The 14,396-nt window shown below is 39.6% G+C and overlaps 1 protein-coding gene across 4 annotated transcripts in view; it reads left to right on the forward strand.

Moving 5' to 3' along the window:
* SDCCAG8 (SHH signaling and ciliogenesis regulator SDCCAG8) overlaps nt 1-14,396 on the forward strand; it is a 294,004-nt gene that overhangs the window by 75,683 nt on the left and 203,925 nt on the right. For all 4 annotated transcript variants that reach the window (XM_006157225.3, XM_027775215.1, XM_027775216.1 and 1 more), the window contains one exon: nt 10,806-10,958. In XM_006157225.3, the coding sequence (XP_006157287.1) occupies nt 10,806-10,958 (153 nt within the window). The remainder of the gene's footprint in view (nt 1-10,805; nt 10,959-14,396) is intronic.

The following is a 14,396-nucleotide window of genomic DNA, read 5'->3' on the forward strand; positions in this document are numbered from 1 at the left end:
AGAAAGCTTGTGTACTGGAACTAGCAGATGGTGTAATGGTTACATTGCTGGACTCTCATGTAGTTGACTGTGGTTTGAGTTCCAGACCTGGTGGATTAAAACTCATGCTGGATGTGTATGCATGTATGCCCAAAATCTCAAGAGGAGAATAGAGAAGGGAAGGCTTGTGTGCTAGTCAGAGAGAGGGACAGAGGAGAAGAGGGAAAGTGAAAACAAAACACACCCTCCATGGGGAGTGGTCATGCCACAAGCCCCATGCCACAAGCCCTTCTCTTCCATTTCTCCCTCCTTTCAAGATTCTGAGCACATGCATCCAACATGTTCTTTAAACTGCTGGGTCTGGGACTGCAACCATGTGGTCATGTAACCACCAGGCCAAGGGCTGGCCTGGAATTATTCAATTCTATATTAAACCTCTTTTTAGCCATTGCCTTATCCATTTTTCTATGTCTAGTTTGTCCCTAACTCTTTTTTTTTTTTTTTTCGGAGAGGTTTTTTTTTTTTTTTTTTTTTTTTTAGGCCACCCAGCCAGAATGACAGAGAGAGACAGAAAGCATGAAATCACCCCCTAGGGGGGATGACCACACCGCAATCCCTTCTCCTTCATTCTCCTCTTGGGATCTTGGGCGTGCACACACAAGCACCCAGCATGAGTTTAAGCCACCGGGTCCGGGACTCAAACCACAGTCGACTACATGGGAATCCAACGATGTGACCATTATGCCATCTGCTGGTCCTCTCCCTAACTCTTCTTAGATCATTTGATCCTCACTCATTACAATTTTATTACTAATACCTCTCTGTCTTCTGAAACTCAGGTTTAGTTTTTACCAAAATCCCTAACATACTTAGTTGTTTCCTCTAACACTGCTCCTGTTTCTCCATGTTTCTGAACTGTCGTGCCTTGATGATATCATAACCTTGAAAACCTCCAGTGAGACAAGCATGATGGTGCATACCTGTAAACTCACCTACTCAAGAGGCTGAGGCAGGAAGATCATGAGCTTCAGTCCAACCTGGGCAACCTGGCAAGACTCTGTCTTTAAAAGAAAATAATAGAAAAATAAAACTTCCAGGACTAGCAGATGGCATGGCAGTTACGTCACTGGAATCCCACATAGTCAACTGCAGCTCAAGCCCCCACCCAATAGCTTAAAACTCACGCCGGGTGCATGTGTGTGGCACACCTAAAATCCCAAGAGGAGAATGGAGGAGAAGGGATTGCAAAGTGGCCTTCCCCTTGGGGGATGATTTCTCACTTTCTGTCTCTCTGTCTCTCTTACCCTCTGTTTCTCTGATGAGCACACATGCCCTATAGTAAAAGTCCCTCTTAAAAAAAAGAAAAGAAGAGAAAAAGAAAAGAAGAGGGGAGGAAAAGAAAGAAAAGATAAAAAGAAAAGAGAAAGAAAAGAAAAGAAAACTTCCAGTGCAGGCTTTTTTGTCATTCATTTTCTTTCTTTCTTTTTTTTTTTTTTTTTTTTTTTTTGAGAGGTTTTTGCTATAGGGCGCGTGCGCTCACCAGAAAGACAGAGAGAGACAGAAAGTGAGAAATCACACCCCAGGTGGGATGGCCATGCCGCAGTCCCTTCTCCTCCATTCTCCTCTTGGGATCTTGGGCATGCACGCACACGCACCCAGCCTGACTTTAAACCACTGAGTGTGGGACTTGAACCGTGGTCAACTACATGGGAGTCCAGCAACATAGCCATTACACCAACTGCTGGTCCTACTATTCATTTCATCTCATGTGGCTATGATGAAGGAATCCACATTTACTTCCCTTTTTACTACCATTTCTAGGGCTTTGTTTTGGCACCTACTAGCAATAGATTCAGTTTTTGAAATTAGGTTATCTCTCTTTGAAATCAGTGTAGTCGCTCTTCTCCCTAATCTTAATCAATAAAAACTCTCTAGAAAATACTCTTTGACTCTTTTTAAGAGCTTTAGCATCTGATCCTTTTTTTCTCCACCCTGTCTTCTTTCTTTCCTCATCCTCAAAGGTTTCAACATCCATTAGTTAATATATGCAACACTAACACACTTTGGCCTTTTGTTTTTCTTTTTTTGCCAGAGGGCACATGCGCTCACCAGATGCATGTGCTCACCAGATAGAGGCAGACAGGGAGAGGAGAAAGCACCCCACACACCCCATGGGAAATGGTCACGCTGCAATCCTTCTTCTCCATCTCTCCTTCCCTTTGGGATTTTGGACTTGCACGCACATGCACCTGGCATGTTTCTCAAGCTTCTGGGTCTGGGACTCAAACTGTGCAGTCAGCCATGTGGGATCTGGCTGCCCTAACTACTAGCCCACAGAGCTGGCCCCGGCCTTCTTAAGTCTTAATATTAACCCTTTTTCTATTGTAACTCCTATAGTAATTGAAGCGCTATGAATATCTCAAACTTTGAAATTGCTTTCTGTGACCAGAGCCTTTTCTTCTATCCTTAGGGCAGTTAAATCTGCTCTATGTCCTTGTTCCTGACTCTAGTTCTTTAGCATCATTTTTATTTATCATTTTATCTGTTATCCCTAAGCTCATCTTCTTTCCTTCCCACTTAAATGTGAATTTTACAATCTCAAAATGAACTCATTATCATCACCCCTCCTCCCATCTGCTGCTGCTCCTGTGTTCCCTAACTTACTGAATGGCGTCTTTGTCTAGTGACTTGCCCTGACCCAGAAAACTGGATGTCATCCTCTCCTTTATTCCTAACCATGACACAATCACTAAGTGCAAATCTTAGTTTCTTGAGTTTTTTTGAATTCTTTCCTCACTAACATCTTTCTTGTTCAGGCTCCAGAAGTCTCTAGATTTTACAACGGCCTCCTGACTTGTCCCCCTTCTTCACTGCATTCTCTGCACTGTGTGCCAGGAGGGATCTTTCCCAAAGACAGACTTGACCATGTGCCTCTATGACTTAAAGGATTTAAAATCCTTCAGTGAATTCCCACTGCCTTAAGGATGATCTCCAGACTCCTTCACTGGCTGCGAGGGCTGTCCTAACATGGCTCCCATTACCCCTCCAGTGTGGCTTCTTGTCACACTTTTCTGACACTGTCCGCCAACAGACTTGGCCACTTTCAGAGACAAGAGGGTTTAGTGATTGAACATGAGCTTTGTTAGAGTTAGTCAGAGCTACCTTCTGCTTCCAGCCTTGCCATTCACTGGCCTTGTGACCTCGGTCAAGGTACTTAACGTCTTTGTTTTTCCTCATCTGTAGGAGGTAGAGATAATATGTGCCTCATAGGATTGTTAATGAGGGCTACATTTTAAAATAATCATCTTGTTAAAACCCTGGCACACGATATTTTCTCAATAAATAGTGATGGTGGTGGTGGTGGTGATATAATACCACTAATTATTCCGTGCTCTGTCCAGCTTCTGGGTCTTTGTACATGCCGTGCAAGTTCTTCTCCATTCCACTGCCTGAATATTTTTCTCCATTCTTACATGTCTTTGCTTGCATGGCATGCTCTCTAGAAAATCTCTGCTCTCCTAAGATTAGGGTTTATTTCCTCTGTGCTTACAGCAGGGTTTCTCATCCTTGGTAATATAGACATGTGGGGCTATGTAATTCTTTGTTTTGGCGGCCGTCCTGCTTAGTGGAAGGTGCGTGGCAGAATTCTGGCCTCTGCCTCATGGGTACAAGTACGACCCCGCCCCCACCAAGTTCTGCAAACCAGTGTTTCTAGACATTGCCAAATGTCTCCAGGAGGTCAAACTCACCCCTCGTTGAGACCCATTCTTTTTTACATTTATCAAAATGTATTACTACTATTGCTTATTTGTCTGTATCCTTCATTAAACTTTAAGATCTCTTACAGTAAGGAACTTTTCTGTCTTGCCCAATATTAAGCCCTAGTATTTTTGCATAATTTTCAGTACATAATAGGTAGTTAATAAATGTTCAGGGAAGAGATTACAACTCCATTCTCACTAGTGCTCTTAAGATTTCTTTATTCTTTTATTTCCAACTTACCTACTTTGCCAGTACCCAGTGAAAATTTAAGTTTTTATTCCAATGCTACTTTCAGTGTCCTGAAGCATTGATGAAGAAAGTCACTTAAGAATGCTATTGAGGGGACCAGCAGATGGTGTAATGGTTATGTCACTGGACTCCCAAGTAGTTGGCCGCGGTTTGAGTTCCGGGCCTGGCGGCTTAAAATTCATGCCAGACATGTGTGCGTGCATGCCCAAAATCCCGAGAGGAGAAAGGAGGAGAAGGGATTGCACTATGGACATCCCCCCGGCGGCAATTTCTTTCTTTCTATCTCTCTGGTGAGCACATGCCCTATAGCAAAAATCTCTCTCAAAAACAAAACAAAACAAAACAAAAAAAGCTATTGAATGAGTTCCACTGTGGTATATTACTGGCCACCTTCTGTGTTTATAAGTACTATTTAACAATTCTTTTCTCTGCAATTGACTACCTTGAGGAGATCTTCAAAAAGTTCATGGAAAATGTGGATTATAAAACAAATACATAGATTTTAATTTTTATTTTTACACCAAAATAAACTTGGGCTTCAATTCAATTTTCCACAAATGTTTGAAGTACACTTGGGAACTCTACACAGAAATTCCACTTTCCTTACTGTCGCAACTCCACTCTTACACTTTACTCTCAATAGATGACCTACTTGTACTTTATTGAGAGCAAAACCGGCTGACAACAGTCTCTTCAACATCTCATTCCTCAAATGCCTGATCTAAGGATTTTTTTTTTCCTTGCTTTTCTGGCCCTCTTATTTCTCTAGATGAATCTCTTTCTCTAAGTTCTTGATCTTACCTATCTCTGGGGTCTTAAGGACCCTGAGCACCTTGTCGTCATGGTTTTCTTACATCCTTCATCCCTTCCTCTCCAGTGTTTTCCTCTCCTCCTATATACAGCTGCTGTTCTTTTTTAAACAAACAAAAATCAATCTTCATATGATGAACTTCCACTCAGTTTACTTCTTTCTGTCGCTGTGTTGGCAGACCATTCAAACATCATCTACCCTGGTAGCTTTCCTTGAACTTCTGAACACATTGCAGCCAGGCTTTGAACAGATCGTAGTGATTTTACGTCTTTTCAGCATTCTTTTGGCTTAAACCCTGTAGTTTTGGAAGACGTTAACTCTCCTATCATATAATTTCATCTCTTTACCTTGGTTTGGCTCATCTTTTATCACTCTTGTTTACCCTCTTAAGTCTCTTTTAACTTGTTTCTCATGAGCCTTCAATGTAGACATTCCTCAGTGAGTTTCTAGTCCTCCCATGTCTTCTGGATTTCCTGGTCCTATCTCCTCTCAAGGCCAAAACGGCTACCTTTGTTTGAACACCCCCATATTGTACTGAATACTAAACAATTTACAAAATGTAATGCAGGTCTAGTAGTTTTTATCTAAGGTATGTTAAAAACGTGTAAGGTATTTTGCATGCTGAGAATGTTAAAACATATGGCATAGATATTTTATCTTTAACTGTTGGGGCCAGCCTGAAACCTGGGGGTCAAGGCAGCTGGATCCCACATGGCCAGCCATGTGGTTCAAGTCCTGGACATAGTGGCTTGAGAAAACACGCCAGGCACCGTGTGTGTGAAAGAGATGGAGAAGGGATTACAGCATAACCATGCCCACAGAGGGTGTTTGCTTACTCTCCCTCCCTCTCTCTTTCTCTTTGTTACTCTCTAGCACACGTATGTCTGGCAAACTAAAGAACAAACAAAAACAGCTATTCTTACTGAGCTATAAAAGTCACTTTGTTCTTCAGTTCCTTGGCATTTGTTGCCATCTAGTGTGCAATTTATGTATTGCATGCTAACTTAGAGGAAATTATTTTATATTATGTATTTACATTTGTCAAGCTAGTGAAAAACCTCAGCATTTTTAAAAAAAAAATATATAATAAAATATTATTATAATGCAATACATACATTCTACTAAGGAATTTTTATAGATCAAATCCCCAGCTCTTCCACTTTCTTGGGCTGCATTTGGGCAAGTTACTTAATGTCTCAAAGCCTCAGTTTCTTGAACCGAGTGATAGGAAACACTTAAAATTTATTGAAGGGGTAAAATAAATTCATCCACATAATCCACTTGGCAAAGTATCTGGCTATGGTAAGTGTTCAGTAAATATTTTTGTATGAAAAATCATAAATTATAATCAGGGATAATTTTTTTAAAAGAAAATTAGTCTGAAAATAAATGTGGGTATAAAAAATAGAGGTTTTTGCAGTGACATCTCAATAAAGCTAGGAGAAGCAAATGAAAATGTCAACCAGGTCTTAGAGCATCCTGCTTACATTGGAAGGGAAATTATGGAGAGGTGCAGGAGAGGGCCTGAGGGTACAGGCTTTGGCATGAGCATATCTGTAAGGAGTTACTCCTCTAAAGAAAGGTTTCTTTAAAAAATGCCAACACCATAGGTTGAAAAAAATCTTTCAAAAAATGTTTTTCCCTTTTCAAGTATCCAAATTATTCTGTTTCTTGGATTATAGTGGATCTAAATGTAGGAGTTAGAGACCTGGAGTAAATGCATTGAGCAGAAAGCAGGAAAGTGTTGAGCGTTTTCTTGTCGTCACAAGATAGAAAATGCTTCTTGATATGCACATTATCTCCTACAAAATAAAAGCAAATTCTAAATATTTAAAAAATGGGAGACAGGGATAGACCAATTCACAAGTTTCCAGGAAGTAAGAATTAAAACATTAAAACCAGTGGTTTGCATTATTCATAAATGCTTAAAGTGAGTTGAGAGTCATTTTTGTTTTGTGGGCTTTGCTTCGTAAAAGTAAAAACATGTCCATAAGTTTTAAAGATAGTGTTTGTAAGTGTGAACTCTATATTTCTAATAAGAGCGCAGTTCTTTCTTTAGTCACAAATTCTTCTATCACCAAGATTTCTATGAAACTAGTCCTAGTAGTTGGGAAGGACTTTATTGTGTTCTAAAGTATGTTTCCTATTTTAAAATATTATTTGACTAGGCCCAGCACAGTGGTGCAAACAGGGCATGCCGTGTGAGACTGAAGCGAATGGGAGGCCTGGGCCCAGGCACCAGCCTAAACAAATCTGCCACGGTAGCACATGTCTATAATTCTAGCTAGCTGAGAGGTGGGGGCTGAAGGGTCATAACTTGGCAAAAACTTGCCAAAAATACCTATCTCCTTCTTTCCCTCTCTCATAAAGAAAAAGACAGTTAGTTAACTAGATACAAATTGTTTTGAAAAAGTGTTTTGACTCCATTAAGAGAGCAATTGATACCCTCTGGTTTAATAAAACTAGGACTAGGAACATCAAGTCCAATAAATTAAGACTTGGAGACAGTGTTAATGTGGCCATTATAGAATGATCACAAATAGAGACATTTTCCAGAAACAAAAAGGTCTCTTAAGAATTGAGGCTGCTGGGTGGAGAAAAAGTGTAGTTTCCCAAATCCCCAATACCTATGCCCTTTCAGCCAATGAGAGTTGTACTCAGAGAAAGGGAGAAGCCCCTACCTGGGGAACTTTTGGGAGAAATGACAGCTACAGGCTTCCAGTTAACTTGGCCACCTATGAAGAGCTATCGTTTCATCGCATTTAGCTGCTCCCTGACCTAGCCTTTGAGAATTACGTTCTTGTGCCTTTACTGAATACTTGGTTGAGTATATTCACCGAGTACTTGATCAGTGGGACTCTGGAAACTAGGAGATAGAGCCCTATAATTAAAAGAGTGCTTTGGGACCAGCAGTTTGCATAATGGCTATGTCACTGAACTCCCATGTAGCTGATGCGTTTCGAGTCCCAGACCTGGTGGCTTAAACTCACACCAAGTGCGTGTGCATGCGTGCCCAAGATTCTGAGAGGAGAATGGAGGAGAAGGGATTGCGGCATGGCCATCCCCCCTGGGGGGAGATTTCTCACTTTCTATCTCTCTGTCTCTCTCTCTGTCTTTCTGGCATGCACATGTGTCCTATAGAAAAAAAAAAAAAAAACTCTCCAAAATAAAAAAGAGTGCCTTACTGGAAAATTTGTATAAATATTTACTGGACTCAAATCTTCTGGTATGTGAAGTCCATTATAAGAGAGGTACCTTTAGAAAGATAAGTCACTTTTATAATCACAAGTATTACTAAGCCTTAATATTTTCTTCATGGTGACCAATTATACACGTAAAAATTATGAAATAAAAATAGAAGCTATTATATAATGTGGAATCATTAGTTGGATACCAGGAGTCATTAGTGATCAGTTTTTAACCAAATATTTTTATTCAGTGTTTCATTGTTCCTTTCAGACTTGCTCATCATTACCCATGGGTGGTGGCTAGTCCTACCTGGAGAGAATGCTAGCCATAAAACCAAGGCTTCAGCAATGGTCTCATTTTATGTGGTTTACATCTTCTTACTTTGTGGGGGGTTTGTTTGTTTTTTGTTTTTGCTATAGAGCACGTGTGCTCAGCAGAGGCAAGAGATAAAAAGGGGGTGGTGGGGCAGTGAGAAATCGCCCCAGGAGGATGGCCACACCACAATCCCTTCTTCTCCATTCTCGTTCTGGGCATGCACACATACACACCCAGCTTATTTCTCAAGCTCTCAGGTCTAGAATAGACCTGCAGCTGGCCATGTGAGGTGCAGCCACCTTAACCTCCATGCCATCTGCTGGCCCACTTTGTGCTTTTTGCTATATTATCTTATCTTGGAATTAGGCCTCTTCCCTTGTTCATATCCTTTACTGTCTCTTGTTCCTGAATTGATTCAGTTCTTTAGATTGATAGTTCAGTCGCTCTTCATGGTAGCCTGATCTTTAGATCTTCATCAATCTCTTCCACTGTTCCTATGCTTAATGATGTTGATGCCTTAGTTTTTGTTCATCTGAAAACCTTCTGATTGGATATATTGGTTTATATTCAATAATCATTTTATTCATTTAATACTACTCATTATAATAGCAAAAGTCATGAATATTTTTATTAGGTTGATATAAAATATTTTTCACAAAAGCAATTGCTTCTTGAAGCACAAAAGTCACTGGTTCATATTATTTCAAGCTCCAAGGGCTTAAATAATTTAAAAAGTATGTTGGTTTTTTTTTTCATTTACTTTCAAATCTAGTTTTAAATTTCCCTTTCCAGGCATCCTCAACTAGAATTGAACTTGTTATTAACTCCCTAGGAAAATCATTATTCTGACATTGTATTTGTTTCTCAGTTAATCCGAGACAATCCAATTTTAACCTCATACTTTATGCCTAGGAGTACAGAAGCTTTCCAGAACAGACTAAAAGAAATAAAGTTTAATGCTTCCCAGATGAAGAGAAGGAAATTCACGTATCTTAGATATTTATTGTCTGTAATTTATTACAGTTTTTATTAGAGGGAAGCATAACTATCCTTCAAACTTACAGTGAATACTGAGACCATTCCTCTCTCCATTTACAACAAATGTTACTATCAAATTTATAATCATACAGTATGTAAGTCATGTGAGACTTGAGTTACTTTAATCAATTCAGAGGAAAATAGAGGTTGAATGTGGTGAATAGTGTAAATAAGAGCCAGTGGGATAAGACTAAGATATCATAGCACTACAATTTCATTGATTTTTAAAAATACCCTCTAAACCATATTTAATTCTTGGGTATTATACATAAAGACCTTGGAAATGTAACCAAAAGGGAGTTAGTTTTTATTGTTGGAAACTCAGAGTGGGAAATTTAGATTAAATGACAGGAAATGGAGGATGATAATTTTCATAAAACTAGACAGTGAATCCTGTTTTGAGTTTTTCTTTTATTTCCTTTTTTTTTTTAATTTCTAGAGAGTACTTGGGCTCTCTAGAGAGATAGAGAGAGATGAAGAAGAAGGAAAGCATCCCTCTCAATGGGACATAGTCATGCCACAATCCCTTCTCCTCCATTTCTCCCATCCTATTGGGATTTTAAGCATGTATACTCATGCACCTGGTATGGTTTTCAAACGCCAGGGCTAGGATTCAAACTGCAATTGGCCATGTCAGAGCTGGCTTCCTTAACCATTAGGCAACAGGGTTGGCCCTCTTTCATTATTTTAACTATTTTTTTTTAAGTTGGGGACCAACAGATGACATAATGGTTACATCACTAGACTCTCGCGTAGTTAACTGTGGTTCAAGTCCCAGACAGTGGCTTAAAACTCACACTTGGGCCTTGTGCATGCATGCCCAAAATCCCAAGAGGAGAGCAGAGGAGTAGGGATTGTGGCCTAGCCGGGACGCAAACCACGGTCGACTACGTGGGAGTCCAGCGACATAGCCATTACACTAACTGCTGGTCCCAATCTTAGTTGTTTTTGAGGAAACTTGATTATTATATAGTGTTAAACAGTCAGCGCCTATATGTAATGTTATATTCAGTATCTCATTTCAAACTTTTGATCAATTTGTCATTTAAAGTAGTCCATGGTTTTTAACTGGGAGCAAATGAGAATCAGTTAAATTAGAAACATATATTTCAGATAGTATAAACATGATCTATAATTGAAAAGTACTAGAACACTTTTTTTATTCTTTTTTTTTTCAAAATTTTGACTTATTTGTGGCCCTCATCAAGGGCTAGTACCTGAAGTTTCTAGTTGATTAGTTAATGTAACTTTAATTGTGAAAATTGAAATCCGTGAATAAATATAACATTTTAATACTATTTTAGGTCAGTAAACAGTGTTAGTAAGCAAATATAAAATTATTTTAATGGACTTTATCATGAGATTTAACTATTAGAAATAAAATTAAAGTGTAATTGTCCTATTTTCTACTTCCCCTCCCCCAAATTCTAAACCCTCATTTCACTCTGACTTATTCTGGCAGGCTTTAATCCAGTGTGAGCAGTTGAAGAGTGAGCTGGAGAGGCAGACGGAAAGACTTGAAAGAGAACTTGCATCTCAGCAAGAGAAGAGGGCCTCTGAGAAAGAAATGATGAAAAAAGAAACAGCAAAGGAGAAGGAGGAAATGGGATCGAAGGTACGTAAGGACCCTGCTGTTGTCCATAGTTGGTTATGTATGTTGTGATGTCATCGATGATTCTATAGCCTACAGTTCTTGAATGAACTTTCATTTTAAAGCCTTATTATGTAAGAAGTGAAATTTCTTTCCTTTTTTTTCTTTTTAATTTTCCAGAAAACATGTGTGTTTGTCAGAGAGAGACAGAGAGATGGAGAAAGAAGGAGGAAGCAGCCCCAATGGAGTATGGTCACATCACAATCCCTTATTCCCCATTTCGTCACCCTGTTGGGATTTTGAGCATGTGTACACATGTGCCCAGTATGTTTTTAAGCTACCAGGTCTGGGAATCGAACCATTCACTCAGCCATGTCAGATTGACTCCCTTAACTGCGAGTGCATAGGGCTGGCTGAGTAAAAATCCTTAATATTCTGTTTTTCCATATATTTCTCAAAGTTTGTTCCCTGATGTTTTTCAAATAAAATTGTTTAATTTACTTTAATCCGACCTTTCTGTTTGATCTCCTCTCTTGTGTTTGCCAAAGTAGAGCAGATGCTCTGAAGCTCCCCAATTTTTATTTCAACTAAATCAGAGCGATCACTCCCCCAACTTTATCCCTTACCCAGAAATTGAACATGAAGAAGATAAAACACTTGTAAGAAATTAACAATAAAAAGTGGTTATACAGATTGTATAAAATCAATTCTGACTAATTACAGGATAATATAACCAGATGAATAATTGGAAGGGGGGAAATTATACACAAAGGGAACAGATAACATGAAGTGAACAGTGTTAAAAAACAGTAACAAACGGGGATACAAAGTTGTGTGGAACCTAGCTTTAAAATTGCTACAATAGAGTAAAATTGAGCCTAAAGTGGTCTGCGAAGTAACTGAAATAACTGTTACATGGTAGATTTTGTTTTGGTTTTTTTCAAGTGGACTGATAGCTTATATCCTAAATCCTGTGCTGTCATATTACCTGGATGTGTAATAATGAATTCATTCAGCAAATGTCTGCTAAGTATCAGCTGTTGCAAGGCAGTGTGAATGCCTAAGGATATAAAAAGTGAAAAATCACAACTCTGTCCACAGAGTTCTAACTGTAAACTCCTTTGTCATCTTCTTTTTCTTTAAAATGTGTCTGTTAAAACCCTACTATGGATCAGTTTAACTGCCTACCGTCTATGCTCTGGACTGTGGGTCTCGGCTAATGAAATCCCTCAGCCTTGTTTGTAGATGGTATTTTATACGCAGTGTCTTCAGCGTCTATGATTCTGTGCTTTCTGGCAGTCCTTCTATGCATTCTTCTCTCTCCCCCACTCATTCAGCTTTCAGGGGACATTAATTAGAGGGACTGGGGATATGGTTGTCATAGGACCAATGCAGTTCTTTCTGAAGCTTACAGACCAATAGGAGCAGTGGACACTAGGAAGAAATACTTTCATAAATGAGTTTTTAATTATCATTGTGATAAAGCCACAAAGGTTCGGTTTAAGGTACCGTGGGATGTATTAACAGGGGACTCTGCCCTCGTCTAGGCAGTTATGAAAGACTTCTGGAAAATGAGACCGGAAAGAGTTACGAAGGAGTGGTCTGGCATAGAGGTAAAGGAAAGAGAGTTTCAGGCCCAGGAAAGTGTCATGCCTACGACTGAAGCTGGAAAGCATCAGACTTTCTAGGAACTGAGAGAAGGCCTAGGTGGCTTGAGTAAAGGGAGGGAGGGACAGAGCAGTGGGGACTGAGTTTGGAGAAGTATGCAGGGACCAAATCATGAATGACTTTAAAATCCCTGTGAAACAGTTCAGATTTTGTCTTTTTCCAAAAAGTGATGCAAAGCTATTGAGTGTCTTTAAGTCAGACAGTTTGTGATATCATTTATGTTTAAGAAAAGTCATTTTGTCAATAGATTGGAAGGATAATAGGTGCCTGGGGGTCAGATGGGAGGTAATCAATAATATTCTAGGTGAGAAGTAATGGCATCTTGGACTCATTCTTTCAGGAATATTTGAAATCACTTTTACTTTCCTCACATTCTCTACCATATCACTTTATCCCTCATTCTCAGAAGAGATCCTTACTTACCTAGCAAGTCGAACCCATTAGGTGATGATTACCTCAACTGTTTATCTTCCCTCACACCTCTGCCTTAAAGTAAATTTTCACCTATGTCCCAACCTTGTGAGAGGAGAAAGACTTACCCCTACTCCTTTCTCTTTCCCCGAAGTTCCATCCACTCTCACCACCAAGAGGAACTCATTCCGTTTGTTCTCCCGTCTCTTCTGAGCCTTCCACCTTTACTTCATTATGGCTTCTTTTATTTTCACCAGGAAAATACTTTCAAATTTGTCTTACCTGTTCAAAGAGACACTCTTTAAATCTTTGTAACACTGGAGGTTCTAAAACTCTCATTGCCCAAACTACACCTCAAACCAGTGACATCAAAATGGCTGAGAGTAGGACCCTGATGTCAGTACTTTCAGGGTTGCCCAGGTGATTCCAACGTGCAGCCAGAGCTGGAAACCGCATCTGGATGCTGTTTTTTGTTTGTTTGTTTGTTTTTTAGAGAGATTTTTGCTATAGGGTGCATGTACTCACCAGAGGGACAGAGAGAAACAGAGAGACAGAAAGTAGAAATCACCCACCCATGCACTCACCTCCCCTCCTCCCAGCCAGGGGAGATGGCCATGCCATCATCCCTTCTCCTCCATTCTTCAATTGGGATTTTGGGTGGGCATGCATGTATACACACCCAGTGTGACTTTTAAGCCACCAGGTTTGGGACTTGAACTGTGGTCAACTATGTGGGAATCCAGTGATGTAACCATTACACCATCTGCTGGTCCCCTGGATGATGTTTTTTGAAATGAACATCTCAATGTGCTAGTCTCTTGCTTTAAACTCCTTTCATGTCTCTTTGCAACTGTGGATAAAACTTAGGCTCCTTTAACATAACATACAGAATACATGCATTATTCTTTCTCTTTTTGACACTCGAATTTCATCTATCCTTTTTCTTCCTTGCATCTCCATCATACCCTCTTGCACTTCTCCAATCCTGCAAACATCTAATCTGCCATACTGTTTTTCATTTCAGGATTTTACATGTACTTTGCTCCCTGCAGTATTATTTTTGATACCATCTCCTCACAGAGCCTCCCCAAATTGAATTTGGAATCCTCTCCTATGGGCTTTCATAACTAAATTTATTGCAGATTCTTAGTAAATAGTTAGCCTCCCCTAATTCACTAGGCAACCCTTTGCATTTATGGTCTGTTAACATCTTCATTGTTTGGCACGTTCCTCTTACATTAAATTGCTGGACATTTACTTGTTGCATGAAGGAATGAAAAACAAGGGAAAGGAAGAAAGGTTCGGTGTCTTTGGAAAGGTATGAGTAAATTGATGAGAATCAAAGGATCAGATCTGATCCCGTTCTGCAAGAGATCATGAAGA

Source organism: Tupaia chinensis, unplaced genomic scaffold (genome assembly GCF_000334495.1).
Source record: "Tupaia chinensis unplaced genomic scaffold, TupChi_1.0 Scaffold000532_1, whole genome shotgun sequence".
Taxonomy (NCBI): domain Eukaryota; kingdom Metazoa; phylum Chordata; class Mammalia; order Scandentia; family Tupaiidae; genus Tupaia; species Tupaia belangeri.